General features: G+C 42.2%; 1 protein-coding gene across 1 annotated transcript; it reads left to right on the top strand.

The window, feature by feature from the left end:
* Positions 1-100: 100 nt before the first annotated feature.
* trpm2 (transient receptor potential cation channel, subfamily M, member 2) lies at positions 101-21,062 on the top strand. Its single transcript, XM_080785974.1, has 33 exons — positions 101-238; positions 971-1,044; positions 2,164-2,326; positions 2,742-2,922; positions 4,914-5,074; positions 5,240-5,420; positions 5,545-5,606; positions 5,699-5,899; positions 6,107-6,209; positions 7,077-7,198; positions 7,637-8,029; positions 8,546-8,680; positions 8,953-9,082; positions 10,485-10,630; positions 11,537-11,652; positions 12,814-12,912; positions 13,543-13,768; positions 13,996-14,114; positions 14,206-14,338; positions 14,675-14,846; positions 15,368-15,548; positions 16,031-16,212; positions 16,881-17,013; positions 17,155-17,242; positions 17,545-17,632; positions 18,450-18,604; positions 18,698-18,768; positions 18,894-18,923; positions 19,026-19,112; positions 19,212-19,290; positions 19,497-19,598; positions 20,133-20,249; positions 20,401-21,062. Exons 1-33 carry the CDS (start codon positions 146-148, stop codon positions 20,524-20,526), a joined length of 4,449 nt encoding a protein of 1,482 aa, XP_080642100.1. The 5' UTR covers positions 101-145; the 3' UTR covers positions 20,527-21,062.
* Positions 21,063-21,207: the final 145 nt, after the last annotated feature.

Genomic DNA, 21,207 nt, shown 5'->3' with positions numbered 1-21,207 from the left:
ACATGTCAGTATAAGGACTACAAAAGTGCCAGTTTGTACCGTTGGTCGGATGCGTCCTGTGTTTTTTCCTCAGTACATAATACAGTACATAATGGAAAAAATAGACCATGGCAATGTTCAAACTCTCTTGTTCTCTCCCTCAGAGATGCTGCCGAGATCTGAAAGCAAAATTGCCCAGCTAAGCCAGCTTCAGTTGGGCAAAGTACGTCTAAATCGAGTGCTGCCTACTATTGACCAGGTAACTGCTAGACTTCTGTTGCATGCTTTCAAATGTTAAAATATCTAGTGTTGTTTGAGCAGGAAGAAAGTTAAAGTCATACACTTTGCCAGCTAGAATTATATACTGTATGTGCAGTACATTTTAGTAATATAACTATTTGCGTAATAGATTGTTGTCTGTTTCAATTTTGTTTCCATTTCATACTCTCAATCAGGTTGTGAGAGACGGAGTAGGTATCACTTTTAGTGTGTTTGCTTTGGTTTTGGAACAAATCATTTCACATTACTACCCCATAACTACAGCCATTCAATCTGCAAGTAACAAATAACAGATAGAATAGAAGCCAATAATTTAACAACAATCTAGTCTCAAGTAGACTATCTTATCTACAGCCCAGCATCAGGAAGTGTGCCCTGTCCCTTTTCTGTCCTGCTTCCAATAAGAGGCACGCTATTTCAGCCTGTCTCAGCACCCCTCACTTATCTCTCTGCTGTGACATCACCAATGCAGTATAGAGGTGCTAGCAAGTAGCTATAAAGCTACAGTGCTGCCTGCAGAGCTATACTCTGCCCTTATGTTTAGCAGATCAGTCATCCTAACTGCAGCCCATCCCAGATCCGAGGAGCACCGGTCTGCCCCGTGTCTACCATCTGCAGGATGGGGAAAGCAGAGGTAGTGGAACCTCACCTTGTTGAAGTTGTGGCTGACAGCACAACCTCTAAGTACCTGAGTCTGTCTCCCTCCTTTCAGCGCTGCTGTCTATCCTCCTGGATCAGGGAGAACATCAAGAAAAACGAGTGCTGTTTCTATGAAGAGGAAAACAGGTAGGGTGTAAACTGGGGACTTTGCGAAGAAAAGCAGGGTATCTGAGGTATGTCTGTATAGGTCCTGACTTGACCTTGTCACTGCTGTTGATGCTACTACTGGCTGCATGCCATCACAGGAGTGATATAAGTTGCCCTCTAGAGGATGCAACTCTTACAAAAGAAGAAATAATAAAATATCGCACTATTATCTTAGTTAGAACAGGTTTGATGTTTGTTTGTTTGTTTGTTTCTGTCTTTCTTTCTGTCTGTATTTCTTTCTTTATTTATTGAATGTATCATACATACGTTACTTAGTACAAGTAAGACGCGCAAACGCGGGAAGCGAACGCAGCTCGTACATATTTGGGTTTTTTAGTAAGTAAAGTTTTTTTTAAATTAGGTTTTTTTTTAAGTTAAGGTGTGTGTGTGTGGGGGGGGGGGGAGGGGGGGTGTGGGGGGTGTGGGTGTGTGTGTGTGTGTGTGTGTGTGTGTGTGTGTTTTTTGTGTGTGATACAGCTGCGCCCTCTGGTGGCGGGCAGGTGGTGTAACAGCGGGACAGACAGACAGACAGACAGACAGACAGACAGACAGACAGACAGACAGACAGACAGACAGACAGACAGACAGACAGACATGATCTGCTAGGTCTCATAGTTAGTGCTCATTGCTTTCGCAATAACATGTTATATGGTAATTGTGTCCATTTCCAGGATAAATCAAATTGCATTTTTGTCTATACAGTAAAAGCATCAATGCTCATTTATCTATTTGTAACTGAGAATATATATATATATGTATGTACCTTTATTGAGAAAGGATATCCCCTTGAGATGCATCATCTCGTTTTTGAGGGGGTCCAGCAACATACATCAAATACAGAGCAATACAATAGACATAAACGTTACAACAAGTACATTCATGCATACATTACAAAACAAAAAACAAAAAAAAGCTCTCCCAAGCTGGCCGCTCCCACTCCACCTAATCACCCAGAGAATAAGGGGCTTAATGCATCATGGTATAATGGAATACAAGGGAAGCATATGGTTACAAATGGAACCAAATGGATTTGAACAAGAGGATGTTACAGTGCACAATATTCGACTGTGTAAACACTGATTCTGTCCTCTCCATTAGAGAGGGTGTGTGTAAGTGCGGCTACCCCAAGATACATCATGTAGATGAAGCTGGAGAGGACTTCGCGGGAGAGTTGTGGAACAAACACAGGCATGTCTGTGAAAGACCCACTGATGCATTTGGAGACATCAACTTTGGTGGCCAGGCACAGAAAACTGGCAAGGTGAGACACTCTGCCATGTAATGCATTGTTGTTATTTTCATGGAGCTATATAACTTAAGCTTTGTGCATGTGTGTAACGTGCATTCAATTAAATTCAATTCAAAGGAGCTTTTCATGGCATGAGAAAACGTGTGTGTGTGTGTGTGTGTGTGTGTGTGTGTGTGTGTGTGTGTGTGTGTGTGTGTGTGTGTGTGTGTGTGTGTGTGTGTGTGTGTGTGTGTGTGTGTGTGTGTGTGTGTGTGTGTGTGTGTGTGTGTGTGTGTGTGTGTGTGTGTGTGTGTGTGTGTGTGTGTGTGTGTGTGTGTGTGTGTGTGTGTGTGTGTGTGTGTGTGTGTGTGTGTGTGTGTGTGTGTGTGTGTGTGTGTGTGTGTGTGTGTGTGTGTGTGTGTGTGTGTGTGTGTGTGTGTGCCTCCAGTATGTGCGAGTGTCCACAGACACCTCTCCGCAGGTCCTGTACCAGCTGTTGACAGAGCAGTGGAATCTTATGCCTCCCAACTTGCTGATCTCGGTCACGGGAGGAGCCAAGAACTTCTACCTAAAAGCTCATCTCAAGGGCATGTTCCACAGAGGCCTTATCAAAGTGGCCCAGACAACAGGTCAGCCCAGACAGAGATAAAAATCATGATAGAAGAGTCAAGCCCGACACACACCGGCTGCGTCCCCCGCGCGGCGCACACAGCCGCCTCCATTATTTTCAATGAACCTAACGCACACCGGCTCCGTCCGCCGCGTGGAGCCGCGCCGCGCCGCCCGGCGCGCCGATAGAACACAGTTCTATTTTCCAGGCGGTGCCGCGCGGCGCCGCGCAGCAACGCGCCGCGCCGCAGACGGTCGCAGCCGGTGTGTGGTGGGCTTCAGAGGGTTTGAGAAAGAGACTAAGGTCTGGGAGAGAGATTAGTGGATGATAACTGTGTATGTATACAGCCTCGCCTCAGAATTCCACTTCTCCATTGTCCTATAATGTGTTTGTGGCATTTTGACCTATGTGCACCGCATGTAGGTCATTGTCTCCACCAGGCCGAAGGCATGGGGAGAGAGTATGGTGTGCGTCCGTCCTTCCTTCCTTCCTTCCATCCGTCTGTTACCAGCTAATCTCCGCCACCGTTGGCCCGATCTTTGCACACACACTCCCTAGTTGCCAACGACGAACCTCTGCCCCAAATATTCCTCAACGGCCTGTTATAGCGCCACCATGAGGCCGATTTAGGCAAAACACATTTCTGTAGATTACCCATACACATTTTATCCATACATCACACAATTCGGTATACACTATCTCCATAGTCATGTGATCAACACGGATCTGCACCATTTCCCACCTTCCATCCTGATTGGCTAAGATTGACTTCCAAAGCTCACATGATTGGTCCGTTTCGAACAAAATACCACAAATCACAAACACAGTGTGCAATTTTGAAATTATACACGCACATTTCCACTAGGCCGAGGACGACATGCCACTAATTCTTCCCCCAAATCAGCCTCATGGTGGCGCTATAACAGGCCAATTCCTGTTTTGAGCTATAACTGCATCATCTGTATACAACTTATGTATGGCACTCCCTAGAGGCCATGGAAAAACATTGTCCCTGCATCCCTCCACATCTGCCGGTTATAGCGCCACCATGAGGCCGATTTCTGCAAAACATATTGAAGTATCTGAACTAAAAAGAGAGAGGAGTGCTTTTCTTTATAGAGCCCATAAACAAACTAAAATACTCAGAAGAAAGTCGACAGCAGACAAGGCAGATAAAAGTTGTTCCGGAGTTCCATTTATTTTCAGAGAGTACAAAACAGCAGATCACAGCCATGGGGCTCAGGCCCCATTGATCCTTCAGCCTCACGGCGTTCGGAGACACTGTTACAAACATTTTAGTAGGCTTGATACAGATCAGGACAAAGACATCAAACGGAAATGCAAAGGTGGTCTCAACCCCCCCTGTACCAAATTGTCAACATATCCATATTGGGTGTGGTCACAGACTCACATAGCTAGGAAGCACAGTAGGTGTCCTAACATGTATAGAAAACAACCCCCATGTTGTGGTCATCAAGATATAGTGGCCACTGGCTATTCTGAGATTCCTAGCCTGCCAAGGACTCTTGCCATGTTTGCCCAGCTGAGAGACGATGTAATGTCACACTATACAATAATTATTGAAGCTATATTAATGTGAATTGTGGTTCCAGATACCACATATTGCTTATGTTAGTCGCACAGATTTCATCCAAATCTCATGCAAATCGGTACACATGATCTCTGTAGTCATGTGATCAAGACGAGTCTGTTGGATTGGCCCGTTTCATTCAAAATGCTGCACATGACCTGCTATCCTCATGCTATGAGTGATCTGGCTCTGCATTTCCTCAACAAAATGAAGAAAAACCTAACAAACAAAAAAACATGTTTATATTACTCCTAAACATTTTGCCAAACATCTCACACAGTCCTATCCTCCTGGTGGAGACCTGTGCCCATGAAGGGCACTTGTTCTAGTTGTATACTGACTTAATGTAAGATTTTATGGACAATAACGTTTTCTTTATCTTATCTAATTTCAGTCCCAAATCCTCATGTTGTGTGCAGGTGCATGGATCATCACAGGTGGTACACATACAGGGGTGATGAAGCATGTGGGGAGGGCAGTAAGGGATTACGCCCTGAGTTCCAGCTCGGAGCAGATCGTGACCATTGGAATGGCTACCTGGGGAACCCTCCATAACAGGAAGTCCCTGGTGCACACAGATGTAAGGCTTACATGAGCATTAGATATTGTACATTAACTTGAAACCATGTAATGTAGACCCATTTTATTCAAAGTATCTAAAATACACCCATAGCTACTTCATCATTATTCATTTAGTTTTATCTTCTAATATCTCCTTATTCTTCTATTTCTTTCTCTTCCCCAGGGTTGCTTCCCTGCTCACTATGTGATGGACGAGCAAGGGCAAGGCCGGCTGTCCTGCCTCGACAACAACCACTCTCACTTCCTGCTGGTGGACGACGGGACTCACGGACGATACGGCGTGGAGATCGAACTGCGCAGCCGTCTGGAGAGACTCATCTCCCAGCAGTCACTGGGGAACAGAGGTGAGGTGACCGATGCCGTGTCCACATACCGGTGTATTGCAATATTTTTGTGAGAGGAGGTGTGGCCTTTTTGTCCGTCCTGTCAGTGACAGTGACACTGATGTTGTTGTCCTCACTCCTCAAGAGAGTGGCGTGACAATCCCAGTGGTGTGTGTAGTTCTGGATGGAGGACCAGGCACTTTAAATGTGAGTCATCATCCATGTATAGTACCTGTCTGTCTCTGTCAGCCTGCCTCGATGTCTCTCTCTCTTCTGACGGTTTCTCTCTCTTCACCCAGACCATCTTCAATGCCATGATCAATGGCACGCCATGTGTGATCTTGGAGGGTTCAGGTCGGATAGCGGATGTGATAGCCAGCGTGGCGGGGATGCCCATAATCCGTGTCACAATTGCCCTCATACATCAGCTTCTGAAGAAATTCTTTGGTGCCGAGTATGACACCTTCTCTGACCTCAGGATCTTGGAATGGACCAAGAAGGTAATATTGCAGGCTTCAAAACAAGCCTGAACACCGCGCAGAGCTCAGTGAGCAATGTTTTTATGTGAAGGAATGGATGGATGGATTTATTGCAGACTCAATGTCCATAGAAAAAACACAATTGTATACAACATGTAAAAACAGTCCAAATGTGAAAACAAGTGAAAACAAAGTCATTGTAATACTATACTACATTCTCTATACCAGGTACAGGACATTATCAGGATGCCTCAGCTGCTGACAGTGTTCAGAATCAATGAGGGGAATCACGGGGATGTGGACGTGGCTATTCTTCAAGCACTACTTAAAGGTGGGTTGGCATAAGGTACTTAAGGAAACCTAGCGTCCCTATTCTGGGACAAACATTCAGCAAAATTAGCAGATCAATAAGCTCACAATCCGTCGCAACGCATTGTGATATATGACATGTCTGACCTCAATCGAAGATGTTCAATCCCTTCCTGGAATAAAGAATCTAGTGTACAGCAATCGACCAACAGAGATACAGACAGGCTTCCTGCCAAGCAAGCTCTCAGCAGGTGTACTCTTCCCTCTCAGAAAAATCTAGTGACCAAACAGCTATATCAAATGTGCTGAAGTTTGAAACCCAAGACATTGCAGATATTTTTTCGTAAGATAAACTTGCAAAGCGTTTCTATTCTAGAGAGATTTATAGGACATAGAGTGCTTGTGTAAAGCTCACATTGCCTCTTGTTGATGTCCTAAACGACTAGCCTAACCCAATAAGACATAATGCATGGTGTCAAAAGCATACTAATCTAAAATGTAGATCTCAAACATTCTCAGCCAGTATCCTTAATGGTCCACTACACTCACACTAGGAGTATGATGATTCATCACTTCATCTAATTCTTCTCTGCCCTTTATTATTGATCTAATATGAGCATAAATGTGGAAGTACGAGTTTATAAATTGGGCCTTGTTACACAGTCTGATCATGTGACCTAAACAAGTCTTTTCTAAAGCATTGTTGATTAGGTTAGGTTGCATTCCTGTTAACATGAAATCTGTGTAGCACCACAGAGGAAAGTATTTAAAGGGCATTTAGTATTCGCAAAGTCTGATCCTTGAGCAAACTGGTATCTCATTAGACTAATTGGATCATCACACCAGCCAAACAACATTCATGTAGATTTTTTTTGTTGTCCTCTTATAGCCTCCAGGAGCAGTGAGTCCCTGGGCAGAGAAAACTTGCAGAGACAACTGGAGCTGGCTGTGGCCTGGAACCGGGTAGACATAGCTGAAACTGAGATCTTCACAGAAGAGAGCCAATGGAAGGTACATAACATAATATATCCATGTTGGCCTTGGAACGCCTCAGGATCCCCCCGTCAAAATTTACAAATGTGGGAAGTCTGGAATTCTCTGCCATAACTGTTCATTCTGGATAAGTGGTAGAGGATGGATCATGGATGCTTAGTTTAGACTAGTCATTGGTTAGACCAGTCATTAGTCCTACAACCTATCTCAAACCCTCACCCTCTTAACGCACCCCTCACCAACCTTAATCCGGTCGTCTTACCCTCACTAACCTTATGTCAAACCAAAGGATACCTCCCCAATGGGACGGATAGATTTGTGAGCCTCCAGGTCAACTAAACATATCTCGGATATTGTTTCAGGGTCAAGCAGCCAACAGAAGTTGATGAGTAGTCTATGACAATAATGTGTATACTGTAGCTTATAACAATGTCCATCCTCCTGTCCAATCTCTAGTCCAGTGACCTCGAACAGGCCATGTTCTCAGCACTGGTGGGCGACAAAGCTCAGTTTGTCCATCTGTTGCTGGACAACGGAGTGTCCCTGAGGCATTTCCTCCAGGAGGAAGACACACTGTGTGAACTCTACAACCAACTGCCGAGCTGCCACTTTCTCCGTAAGCTGGCGAAGCGGGTGAAAAATGACCGAAACGGCTGGGGGAAGATGGTTGGCATCAGGAGTAGTCGACCCAGCTCAATGGGAAGCACCATCATCTCCATGGCTCATGTCTCAGAGGAGGTGCGCCACCTGCTGGGCAGGTTCACCCAGCCGCTCTACCCTCTGGACAGAGGTACGAGGTACACTCTGAACATGGACAGGGACGACAACGAGGACACCTCCGTGTCTGTGGTGAGTGGCCTTGGCATAGCAAAGGGCCAGTGGTGGAACAAGTAATGATCTTTTTTTACTAAGTAAATCAATACGCCAATACAGAAATACTCTGTTTCAAGTAAATTCAAAATGCACTTGAGTAAAAGTACAAAAGTGTTGGCATTCTCTCATTATGCAGAATGTACAGTATGTGGTTTTTTGTAATAATCACAAATCTACAAAGTAACTAGTAAACTAGTTTTCAAATGATTGTAATGGAGTAAAAGTACAATATTTACCTCTGAGATGTAGTGGAGTACAAGTAAAAGTATTGGAAATTGAACAAATACTTCGAAGGGCAGACAGCAAGCCATTCTCTATGTCTGTCTGACCAACATGTAGCATTCCGTTTATAAATACACCGAAGGTTGAATAGACCATTATAGACAATGACAATGAGCATCTCCGAAGAAGGCCACACTGCTGTAACTTCAATGAAATGTAATGGTAATCTTCGAACCTGCTATTCAGTACTTTCTGTTACTGTTCCTTCAGCTTCCTGTCAAAGGTCAGGCGGAGCTGCAGCACACAGAAGGAACAGATGAGGCCTTCAGAGACCCAGGGAGAGACCTCTTCCTGTGGGCTGTGCTCCAGAACAATAAGGACCTCGCTGAAATTGCCTGGCAGCAGGTGATAAATGCCATTTACCATAATCACATGGCAGCAGGTGATAAATGCCATTGACCATAATCACATGGTAGCAGGTGATAAATGCCATTGACCATAATCACATGGCAGCCTTTTTTTCTTTAATTATTTTTACTTCATACCCCCAAGTATGAATTAAGAGCAAAATGGCAGTCCATGACCTTATACAATATCAGGAATGAAAGCATGAACCTATACTTGCTTGTGTGTGTGCGTGTGCGTGTGCGTGTGCGTGTGCGTGCGTGCGTGTACAGTGCAGAGACTGCATATCTGCTGCTCTGGCGGCCAGTAAGATCTTGAAGAAGATGGCTAAAGAGGTCGGCGATGCAGACGAGGCGGAGGGAATGAGAGAGCTAGCCGATCACTATGAGAGGCATGCCATAGGTACACCACTGTTTCTCCACATAGGGTCTGGGGACAGACTCTGACGAATTTACATTGTACATTGTATGTAGATCATATTATGTTATATATTATATTATAGAGAAGATCTTGAATAAACAAGAAGGTGGCCGCACACACCAATAGCTAGAGTACCAATATTTATTAGGACAGCAGGTAAGACAGAAATATCCAACGTTTCGGCGGTTAAGCCTTCATCAGGGAATACAGTGCACATCATGGTTCACACTTAAATATGGTGCCAGAGAGTCATGCAACCAATCAGAAGGGGGTAGGGGAACACGGGTTAAGTAAGACCTATCCCTGTGATATGAGAGGTAGGGATCATGGTCATGTGGTGTCTCAAGTTCACATACAAGAGTTTATCTCAAAAATGACTATAAGGCCTCCTAAGAGGCTCTGGAATAAACATTCCTTGTCATGGAGACACTACAATGTATAATAAGTTACAGCAGAAAAGAAAATGTGAAATAAAGAACCATATAACAGCGATATCTATACAAAAATAAAATTAAAATACATAATTAAATACATTCAATGCGATCAATATAGAAAAAACATTTTAAGTGGATTCAATACATATACTGGCAATAGACCTGAATGCCCCTCTATGGAGTCGGCCTATATAGGTATAGGTCACCTTCAGGTGAAAAGGGTGAAGGCGGTCATCAAAGTAAGGTTAAAAGGAGGGTTTACCAAAAATGTATTAAAAGGTTAAGTATAAAGGTACAAAAATATTTTGATTGTAAATTATTTTTACAAAAACTATTTGAGGTACTACATTAAGGCCAAGGGGAGATAATGTTTTTAAGGACTGAATCCAGAAAGCTTCGCGTTTAAGCAGAAGCTGATCAATCTGTCCTCCTCTTCTAGATACAGACACTTTTTCTATGCCTATATAATGTAGAGAGGATACAGGGTGGTTGGCTTCCACAAAATGGGCGGCAACAGGATATATAATATTCTTGCACCGAATAGTGCTACGGTGCTCAGCTATGCATGCTTTTAATTCACGCAAAGTCATACCTACATATGCCTTGCCACAAGGGCATGTCAGAAAGTAAATGACAGCCCTAGTTGTGCAGGTAATAATGCCTCTAATGGGGATATTTTTACCAGAATGAGGATGCTTAAATTTATGACATTTTCGAGTGCTGTTGCATTGGGCGCAAGAGCCGCATTTATAGTTGCCGTTAGGAATAGGAGCCAATACACGTTGAGTAGGGGTTGGGACAGGGGGTAAATCGGACTTGACCAAGTGATTTCTAAGACTCTGACCACGAGAGAAAACAATCAGAGGAGGTTTGGAAAAGGTGTTATTAAATATTATATTATATCAAACCGAGGGTCCTTGAAATGAAGAAGGTGTGTGTGCGTGTTCCAGGTGTGTTCAGCGAGTGCCATTGCGGTGATGAGGCACGAGCACAGAAGTTGCTGGTTCGAGTCTCGCCGTCCTGGGGGCGGACCACATGCCTTAGACTGGCCTTAGAGGCAGATGACAAAAGCTTTGTGGCTCAGTCAGGGGTACAGGTACAGTACCCTCAGTTGGATTATTATGTGACTTTACTGACCTGAGATCAGATTTTAAAAATGTCTTCTACATCCTGACAGTTTTCATTCTGACCTGAGATCAGATTAAAAAAATGTCTTCTGTCAGTCGCTCTTTGATTTTTCAAAAATAGCAGACCTACAAGCTCGTAGCGCGCCACTCGGTGGCACGCTATGAGCTTGTAGATCTGCTATTTTTCAATAGCTAAAGCACGACATGATGCTAACACCAAAATGATTTCTCTTTCATTTTTTCATGACATTACTGAAAGAATCATTGGATTTTATTATTAATTCATGAAAAGTTTTACTTTTTTAGGAATGATTTTTTGAAAAAAATGTTTTATTATTTAATAATAATTAAAAACCAAATGTATAGCAAACAAAAACTAAAGGGACCCTTAACAATGTGTCCGTGACCCATAAATGGGTCCAGAGTCCAGACCCACTGTTTGGGAAACGGTGATCTAAACCAGGGGTCTGCAACCTTTTTTAAATGTGCCATGTTTTTATTTTCTAGATCGTCATTGTGCCATATCAACATTAATTAATTTTAATGACACCACGTGAAAAATTCCAACATATTTTGCTTGTCCACAAATATAAAGTTTTTTCCTTCTTTTTAAATATTTCTTTCACATTGTTATAATGATCATTAGAGTCAGGGCAATAACAGAGTTCAGTTTTAATGAATGTAGAATGCAGGATGTAATTTACACACAAATGTGAGGGGCTTTTTATTTGACTGCATTTTTTTTAAATAGTTTATTTAAAACCAAAGATACTCTCTCACACACACTTGCCAGTGTGCCAGTGAACACCCTCCTTTCCTTTGTGCCAATGTTGCCTACCCCTGATCTAAACGGTTGAAGTGTCTTCGTTCCTCAGGCTCTGTTGACCCAGATCTGGTGTGGGGAGCTAGCGGTGTACAACCCTGTGTGGAGAGTGCTGACCTGCATGCTCTTCTTCCCCCTTATCTACACTCATGGTTTCATGGCTTTTAGGTTGGTGCTTCTTATAAGCCTCCTTTATACTTTGTTGTATATCGGTGTGGCTCGCTGAAAATAACAGACTTTCAAATAAAAACTGCATTTTTCATTTCAAACATTGGCTTGTGATGGCTGATCACCCCATAGCGATGATTTGATTGGCTGAGCAAAGTTCATTCTGAAGATAAAAGTGAGGGCAGCAAAGTGAAGACCGAAAAGTGAGGACAGAAATTGTGATTGGCCAGAAAGAGATGATGATAAGAGCGCCCCTCACTTCACACGAGTGTGATTTTGTTTTTGTTAGAAATGAATTGTTATGAGCTATCATAAGGCATTATAAACCTAATGGTACGCAAGTAGCTACAGTATAGCCTATATAATATTGTTTTTATAGATATTTAGTTGTTACAACAATGCTAGAAGTCTGTATTATTACTGTATTAACAAAATAACATTTATATACTGTAAATTCAAAGCTGTACACATTTATCACCACATGGTGGCAGTGAAGCACACACTTTGTATAAATCAAATGTCTGGAACATAGACTGGAGACACCAGTCCACAACGGCTTCAGTCAAGCCTCCTGTTCCTTATTATTTATTATTAATTATTTATTATGAAAGGTGGACATAATAGATCTAGGGAAACAACTTAATGGGAGTCCTAAAACTTACTGACCAATGGTCCAAAATGCACCAAAACTTGTTCTCACAATAATGTTTTTTACAGTTTTTTGTATTAACTGTATAACGTATTATAGTGTGGGTGAAGTCACTATGGTGCTTTAAGTAAAATAAAATAAATATAATTACATTTCTTCAATAACCACACAAACATTTCTGCTCACAGCACTCAGTCACAGGTCACACTATAATGCATTATAACAGTGATTACAATACATTATGTAATTCAACTATGGCAATTAATAATACCCTGGATCATAGGACCACAATGGAAACGAGCCAGGCATTTTGCGTTATCTTTTTTTAGCATACTTGCTATACTGTTTCAACATGTTTCCAAGGTATTCAATCAATCAAACCCTATGATCCTTGCAAAAAAGAATATCTGTGTATAATGCATTATAGACATGCGATGGAGATATACAGTATAATTGTTACCAAACAGGTCATATTTTCATGTGTTTTAAATGTCTTTGTGAATAAAAAAAAGACGTGATGAAGTCATCCAGAGAGAAGCGGAGAGGAGTGAGGAGGAGATGACCATGGAGTCTGTGACAGGAAGTTCCATTCGGAGGAAGACCTTTGTTCCGTAAGTGGACAATAGCATGTGTGCTTTGTATGATTTGAATGCTTACAGCAGAAATGTGAACACTATGCATAACGCAAGCATGTGTTTGAATGTTTATAGTGTTCTACTAGCAGCCCGTGGGCTGTGAGTGAACTTTGATGTCTCCCCGGGACTCAAATGAGTGAAAATAGCAGATCTACAAGCTCACAGTGCTTTTCTCTCCTCCACTTAAAGTTACATTTGTGGAATTTATGGATTTTCTTTTGATTGTTTAAAATTTAATTCATGAAATTATTGGGTTTGAATTTCTTTTGAATGTATAAAAAAGGAGGGGGAACGGGGTATTCACTTGTGATCCACTAGAGTCGTTCCGTGACCCACAGTTTGGGAAACAGTGTTCTGTAGTACATGCTGGTAACCACTCCCTACCTGAAACGGAGTGGTTTCTGGGCACTTAAAAGATAAAAGCTAATTACTTTTTTGGAAATTGTAATAATTTAGCTATCAAGGAGTTTACTAGGGAACCTTTTTTATTTACCACAGTTTTTTAATACCACAGTTTTTTAATACCACAGTTTTTTAATACACACGCACGCATGTGCGTGCAAAAAGTCCAAGGTATCCATCAGTGACTTCTGGTGCTCTCCTCAGCACCCTTCCCGTTCTGAACGCCCTGAGGCCTCTGGGATGCTGGTCCAGACTGCTCTGCCTGTACGGCTCTCCTCAGGTCAAGTTCTACTGGAACATCGTGTCCTACTTTGCCTTCCTCTTCCTGTTTGCTGTGGTGCTGATGGTTGACTTCCAGGCCACGCCCTCCTGGACCGAGATACTGCTTTACATCTGGCTCACTTCGTTGGTGTGTGAGGAGGTCAGACAGGTAAGACAACTGCAGTGGGGTTGACTCAATCAAAAACAACCTAAATCAGGGTTTTAATCCATCTGTTGTGGAAAGTCACACACGGCATAACATACTGCATGTGCACAAAGACACAGACAAACAATGAAACCATAGCTTTTACAATGATGATCCTCTCATCACTTCATTAACTGATGACTGCATTAAAACAGCATTGTTTATAATTTTTCCCATCCTTCCTGTTTCAGCTTTTTCATGACCCTGATGGATTTGGGTTCCGTAAGAAGGCAAGGATGTACATCAATGAGATGTGGAATATCCTAGATGTGCTTTCCATTGTCCTCTTCATTATCGGCCTTGCCTTTAGGTGAGTGTCGCCCCTCTGAGAAAGGCAGAGGTCATTTAAAGATGAACATGTTGTTGGGTTTGCTACAACTGTCTATGCTCTCCTCTTCTAGGTTAAAGACTGAGCTGTTCTATGCAGGTAAAATCCTCCTCTGCGTTGACTTCATAGTCTTCTCCCTCCGTCTGATGGCCATTTTCACTATCAGTAGAACCCTGGGCCCCAAGATCATCATTGTCAGGAGAATGGTGAGAAGATGGATCGATCTATCGAAGATGGATAAGATAGTCCATTCTGGTATTGTGAATATTGACACTGATAGCTAATCTGACAGCAGATGTAGAACTTGCAGCATGATGCTTCAAAACATATTTTCTATCTAGTACGATATTGGTCCCCAAGTAGGCCTACTGCTGGTCCTCTATCCTGGTACAAGAGTAATATAAGTTTAATATTAGTATAGTAACAAAGTTTAAAAACATATTTCCATTCTGGTACCAGCCATCAGTGAGCTTATCGCCCTCCATCATTCTGATTGTTGCATCTCTCTTGTGACTGTTTGTCTTTGTCTCTCTGCCCCGCAGGTGACGGATATGTTTTTCTTCATGTTCCTGCTGAGTATCTGGGTGGTGGCGTACGGTGTGGCCAAACAGGCCATCCTCATACACAACGAGGACCGGCTGGACTGGATTGTCCGGGGCGCTGTGTACGAACCTTACCTCATCATTTTTGGGAATGTCCCTTCAAATATTGATAGTGAGTGCCGAAGGACCATTCTATTCCTGTTTAGTAAACATTATTTTAAAACATTTAGATCAGTCAGTGGAGAAATAGTGAAAATGACATTCACGAACCAGTGCCATTATGATTACCAGATGACCTCTGTACCCACTAAGCTACGGGCAAATATATGTACATGGTCATTCATTAACTAGTTTAGCCACCTGGGACTCCAGTTGCTTGTGTTTTTTGGTATTTGATTTTGAGCTGCATGATATACTTTTACAAATACCTGGAACTTTTTTCAAGTTTATCACACTGTATAAATAAGTACATTTAGAGAAAGCATTACTGAAGTGACATTGTGGTAGCACAGGCCACAGCAGACAGCTACTTTCTAGCTTTATAGACAGTTAAGCTGGAGGTCTTTGCTTCCTTTATTCAACACCATGTTGTAGTTCTATTCTAAACGTATTGGCATTTCCGTAGTTCAAACTCCCATTGCTGGAAGTTAAATGTCACCATGTTAAGTATGTATTCCTCCATGTCCTCTACAGATGCTCAGTTTGACATAAACTCCTGCAGTGTAAATGGCACAGATCCTCTGAAGCCTAAGTGTCCTGTGCTCAATGACAACCAAATGCCAGCATTCCCAGAGTGGCTCACCATCATCCTGCTCTGTGTTTATTTGCTCTTTGCCAACATACTGCTACTCAACCTCCTCATAGCCATCTTCAAGTGAGTTCACCTTGTGATGCATCTGTGCTCTGGTTCAATCATAATAATAATAATATTAATATCTGGGACTTATATAGGGCTTTTCTAATACCCAAAGATGCTTAAATCATATCTGCATGACAGTGACTGACTCACTTAGGATAATACATTTGTAGGAACTTTGTAGGTATCAGAATCAGACCATTTTGTAGTATTCTGTGAGAAGAGGGAAGACAGAGGCAGAGTGAGAGCAAAGTGATACAAACCAGTGATAGAGAACAGGTTAGATTTAACAAATAAAGAAATATCTATATTCAGAATAGCATGTGTGAAAGCAGGTATGTATCAATGTAAGGTAAGTAAGCGCTTTTCAACCTATTAATGGGAGAGATTATGCATTCTCCTCAAGTTGAAATATAATGGTGTAAAGAAGTTTATGGGTGTGGATTGACACCAATTATTCTTTGTCTTTTCCTCGTCTCGTCCTCTCTGTTCATTCGTAGCTTTACCTTCCAGGAGGTGCAGGACAACACGGACAGGATCTGGAAGTTCCAGAGGTATGAGCTGATCAAGGAGTACTACAGCCGCCCCGCTGCCCCTCCTCCTTTCATCATCCTCAGCCATCTCTACATCTTCATCAGGCGCATGGTGTTGTGCAAGCCCCCCATCAAATCTAAGGAGTTCAGTAAGTGCTGAGTGTGTGTGTGTGTGTGTGTGTGTGTGTGTGTGTGTGTGTGTGTGTGTGTGTGTGTGTGTGTGTGTGTGTGTGTGTTTTGGACATCAGACCTGTTGATTGAGGACTGCTGGATATCAAATTGGGGGCAGAATTGCTGTCCCCATTTTGATTTAACTGCAGTTTCATAAGGCGAAACATGGCAGGTGAAAACATAATTTTTCTATTTTGAGATGTTGTGCTATTCTGCTTCCTATACATGTCTTCTCTCAAACTAATGCAAAATAAACATTCAAAATACACATTTAAATGTTTATTTTAGTAGTTTTTAGGCGTGATGTCATGGACTGACAACCATATATGGAGGCGTGACTGACTGACGGTCACCTACGGTCGCAACAATTAATAATAATTTAAGGCAATGCAATGTCTTCGAATGTACCCATGTTTTTGTGTTCTTTAAGCAAGAGAGATATGGAATTAATGCATTTTATGTGCCATGGGTGTTTAGGATAGTAGACTGACGGGAAATGGGGAGATGGTGAATGACACGCAGCAAAGGTTGTCGGTATCAAGATTGTAACCTGTGACATGCTGACAGGCTGGCATTGCAGCCTAGGGTGCCCGGACCACCACGCCGCCGCCCAGGCCAGGCCAAATTTGTATTCCTGTTTCCTCAGAGAATGAGTTGCCTATAGCAGAAGAAGAGGAACTGCTGTCCTGGGAGACCTTAATGAAGGACAACTACCTGGTGTCCACCCGGCATTCTCAGAGTCAGAGCATGGAACGCCGCATTCTAGACACCGCTCAAAAGTAAATGTCCTAGTGCACTTTAACTGGAAATTGAGGCAATGCAACATGCAGCTGTGCCTCTGTAATCTCAAGTTTATTTTCCCCCCTTTTTAAATTCACTTAGGTTACTTGTTAAAAGTATGTGCTTGTTTATGTCCTCAGGGTTACCACCATAACAGAACAGTTGGAGCAGGAGGAAGAGACAAGCTCTGCTGCCTTGGTGAAAAGACTTGTTCAACTCGAGGAGCAGGTTGTCAGCCCATCTTCAGTTATTGCTGCATTGCATCTGTATCTGTATGAGAGCTAATAAGATGCTGCCGTTGCACGTCGCTTGACAGAAATGATGCGTTTTCTACATGACTCGTGTCATTTCTGTAGAGCGATACAGGCATATGACAAAGTAAAATTTTGCCTTAAGCAGCCACTGTTATACTGCTGTATGAATGCAGGGTTGATTCACAACTTGACATCGTTCTTGACTCGCTCAATCGTGCACGTATATTGGATGCTTGAGAGTGACAGTATTTGACCCAGTTCTTTTCATCTCATCAGGTTTTCCAGTCAGCCAAAGCACTGCAGTGGATTATGGACAGTCTCAAATCTCAGGGTCGTGTGGCCAAAGAGGAACCACCACAACTGAGTTAGTATCTGAAATACACATTTTATTAACACTTTCACTAGTAAAGACCACACCATCAAACAATAATCGAGTTGGTTGCATTTATTGAATAGAACAACATGGTTTGATGGAGATTGATTGAGGGATGGATGAATGAGGGGAGGAGGGTCGAAGGTGAGAAGTAGAGTGAGGTAAAGTTTGGAGCAATGGAGGAGGGGGGGGGGGAGTGAAGGGGCAATTGGACAAAGGGTGGTGTGATGAAGATGAGGGGAAGGGGAAAGGGGACGAAGGTTGGTGTGGTGAAGATGGGGGTGCTTAGTCCAGGAGTAGGTGGTAGTTGGTGGCTCCCGGGGGAATGAACCCTGAGTATTTGGGCTTTGGGGTTCATGGAGCCGTGTGTGCCAGTTTATTCCTGAAGACCCCCATCAGGAACCTGAAGGAAAGGATAAGGAAATGTTAGTGGAGCTCACGAGAAAGTGTGGAGATTGGGGTGGTGGACTTGGAGGGATGCAAGAAACTGATCGAAAATGGCAGGTGAAGGTGGTCATGTATAAATACAACCCTTGATTGGTTTGGGGGAGGAGATAAGAGAGGAGCTGTTATCAGAATGATTGAATCAGGTGGGCGTGAGAGGGATTGATATCAGCCAAATTAGAGGCGATTACATGGACGAGGAGATTGTTCTCCGGTTTAGGTCTTCCCTCCTGAACTTACGTTTTTTTACGTCTTCATTTATTTTCTTCTACACACACGTATTTGAATGCTTGATTTTTCTGACAAAATGCGCCACACAATGAATTTGACATGACTTTGCCTCAGCTGCTTGTATCCTCAACAGCTTCAATTACAGCCTCAAAAAGTGACTCTCCAGAAACGAGGAGAAAAATGTCAGAAAGAGAATGTGACAAGTTTCATGTGAATGCCCGGGAGTTCCATTACCCAGACAGCAAAGTCACTCGCTTTCCTGTGCCTGAGGAGAAGGTGCCGTGGGAGGTACTTGACATTCATTACCTGATAATCAATGGCTGCTGCATGATAACCGTTTGGGTTTATTAGATTTAATAAGTAATATCCTCTCTTTTCTAGGTCAGCTTTACCTCATACATGCCTCCTTTTCATGTCTCTGAAAATATCAAAGACCAGACTGATAATGATGGGTACGATTTTATGTAAACTAAGTGATTTAAACACCCTGGCTCCTAAGAGGTTTTGTGTCATCTGATAAGGAACCAGTGTCGAGGTATTAATCAATCTACGCTAAAACTTTCTTTGCCTTTCACAGATCAGAGTCTCTGTTCTTGGATAATTACAGGTATACATATTGAGATGTGACATTAAATAACAGGTATTATTATAACAAACATGTTTTGATATGTCATATTGCTCATCGTTCCTGTTATAATCCTTTCATAAGAAACCCGGGAGGGAGAACAGGCATCAGGGGAAGAGGTGTACTCAGCCACCTGGGTGCTAACCTGATCATAGACCCTGTTCTTACACGGTAGGCGTGTGTTATGTTCTCAAACCAGTATCATCAACAGCATATTGTTTCAGGAAAAAACATGATGAACTGAGCCCTTGTAAATGTATGTGTTTTTAGATGGCGAGATGCTGATCGATCTTCTTTGGAGTTTCTGGCTCTTTGGAATGAGACTCAAGGGACCTGGACCCTGCCTGGGGTGAGCTTGGCAGTTTGTTAACATGAGAGCTGTGTTAACCATTTTGTTCAGATTGGCTGCTTTGATTTATGGTGGTTAAGTTTATACTTATACGGACATGTTGTTGAGCGACATGTCCTAAATAAAAATAATACAAAATACTTGATTCTTGTCGAGTGACATGCAACAAAGTATACTGTGTTTTGATTTTGAAACTTCGTGTTTAGGGGACTGTACAATCTGATGAACTCCTTCCAGTGACCCTTACAAGAATCATGGGGAAACAGCTTTTTGAAAAAATAAAAGCAAAGGTCAAACATGGAACCAAGGTAAGCAGTTTCAACAAAATCTCAAAATTACTTCCAATTGGCCATTTATTTGACACTCCTATGTGGGGAAACTAACAATAAGCTGCCTTGCTCAAGGACACATTGGAAGGTCGGCTATTATTGAGGGGCGCTAGCCCCTCCTATATACAGGTTTAATGTTTGTCTTTCCTAGACAAACATTAAAAACGCCATGGACAATGGACAGAGTTTAATGTTTGTTTTGTCTCCAACACAAACATTAAATGCCATTAACAATGAACAGAGTTTAATGTTTGTTTTGTCTGTCACTGAGCAAATCGGCATATGATGTTATGATATTGCGATGTAAGATGATAAGGGTTGGTAAAGTGCCCCTCACTTCACACAGGTGTTATTTTTGAAATGGAACCTGTGAACATTTACAGATGGTATATCATTATTATTCTCTCTTCACCCCGGTCCCCTCATCTGTTTCATTCCTGTTTCTGTGTAACTGATAATGAAACTAATGCAAATGCAGATGTTTTTGAACAAACGTACATTTATATTCTTTAGGTGTTTGAGGGCTACGTGGATGACTGCAAGAATACAGATCATGCTTGGGTAGAAACCACAGTTCTAAACATTCACCTGGACAGACAGGGCCTGCTTATGTCAGACATCAACCATATGGTGAGGACTCAAATATTTTGTTTGTACAATTATGTACAATGCCAATGCTTTCATTCCAAAATGAGATGAGAAATGAGTGATTGCTGCTGTATTAGAACAACTGAATGTATTTGTATGGAAACTCAATTGCTTGGTTTAATTATTTCTTCAGGTGGCCAGCAGCCATGGTTCTGCAGAAGTTATCCAGTGGCAGGAGCTGAGCAGTAAAACACAACTGTGCCCACACCAAAGAGACGCTCTACGAAGGGTCGCGGAGCTACACAACAGGAAGTTCTGACAACGTGACTGCAATACTGTTAAATGCTGTGATCCGTCCTCAGGTTTTAAAATATGTCTTAAAATATGGCCTTTCATTTATCCAGACTAATGTTAATACACTTGCACTGACAGCATCTTACAAAAATGCTCAAGATACTGTAAGAAAAATGCCATCGTCTACTTACTACAGTAGGCTATGTGTCAGATAAACATATTGGCACTGTAATCTGGATTGTGAATCTGACACACACTGAACTGTGCACTTTAATGTAGTATGATAAATATATGCCTTCAAATCTGCACTTTAACCAGTTTCTATTCATTTTGGCATGTCAAGGTGTTAATTATACTGTCTATACAATTACACACACACACACACACACACACACACACACACACACACACACACACACACACACACACACTGTCTCACTCACACACCACATGCATACATTTTATGTGTTAATTTAGAAGATCAAACACCATTATAGGCTAGCCTTAATATTGATTAATTACAGTAGGCCTACAATACTAAATATAGTTTTGATGTCACGAAATTATCCTTTGTGAATTTAGCCTACTACAGATTGCTGCATAAAAAAATAAACCACAATGAAATGCTTTGATTGTCATGCTTACGTTTTTCTTAATTCAGTTCATATTAATCAATATCTATTCTGGGTCAACTCAACTCCAAACT

Source organism: Protomyctophum bolini (genome assembly GCF_963924005.1).
Source record: "Protomyctophum bolini genome assembly, chromosome: 16".
Lineage (NCBI taxonomy): Eukaryota > Metazoa > Chordata > Actinopteri > Myctophiformes > Myctophidae > Protomyctophum > Protomyctophum bolini.
Note: the sequence above shows the minus strand (reverse complement) of the source record. Positions and strands in the feature narration are given on the sequence as shown.

What these genes read in the sequence shown, in the direction of transcription:
- trpm2 (XM_080785974.1), top strand. Translation starts at nt 146, where the DNA reads ATGCTGCCGAGATCTGAAAGCAAAATTGCCCAGCTAAGCCAGCTTCAG. An exon ending in ATTCTAGACACCGCTCAAAA is followed by an intron (nt 17,014 to 17,154) that starts GTAAATGTCCTA and finishes TTATGTCCTCAG; the next exon opens with GGTTACCACCATAACAGAAC. An exon ending in TTGTTCAACTCGAGGAGCAG is followed by an intron (nt 17,243 to 17,544) that starts GTTGTCAGCCCA and finishes TCATCTCATCAG; the next exon opens with GTTTTCCAGTCAGCCAAAGC.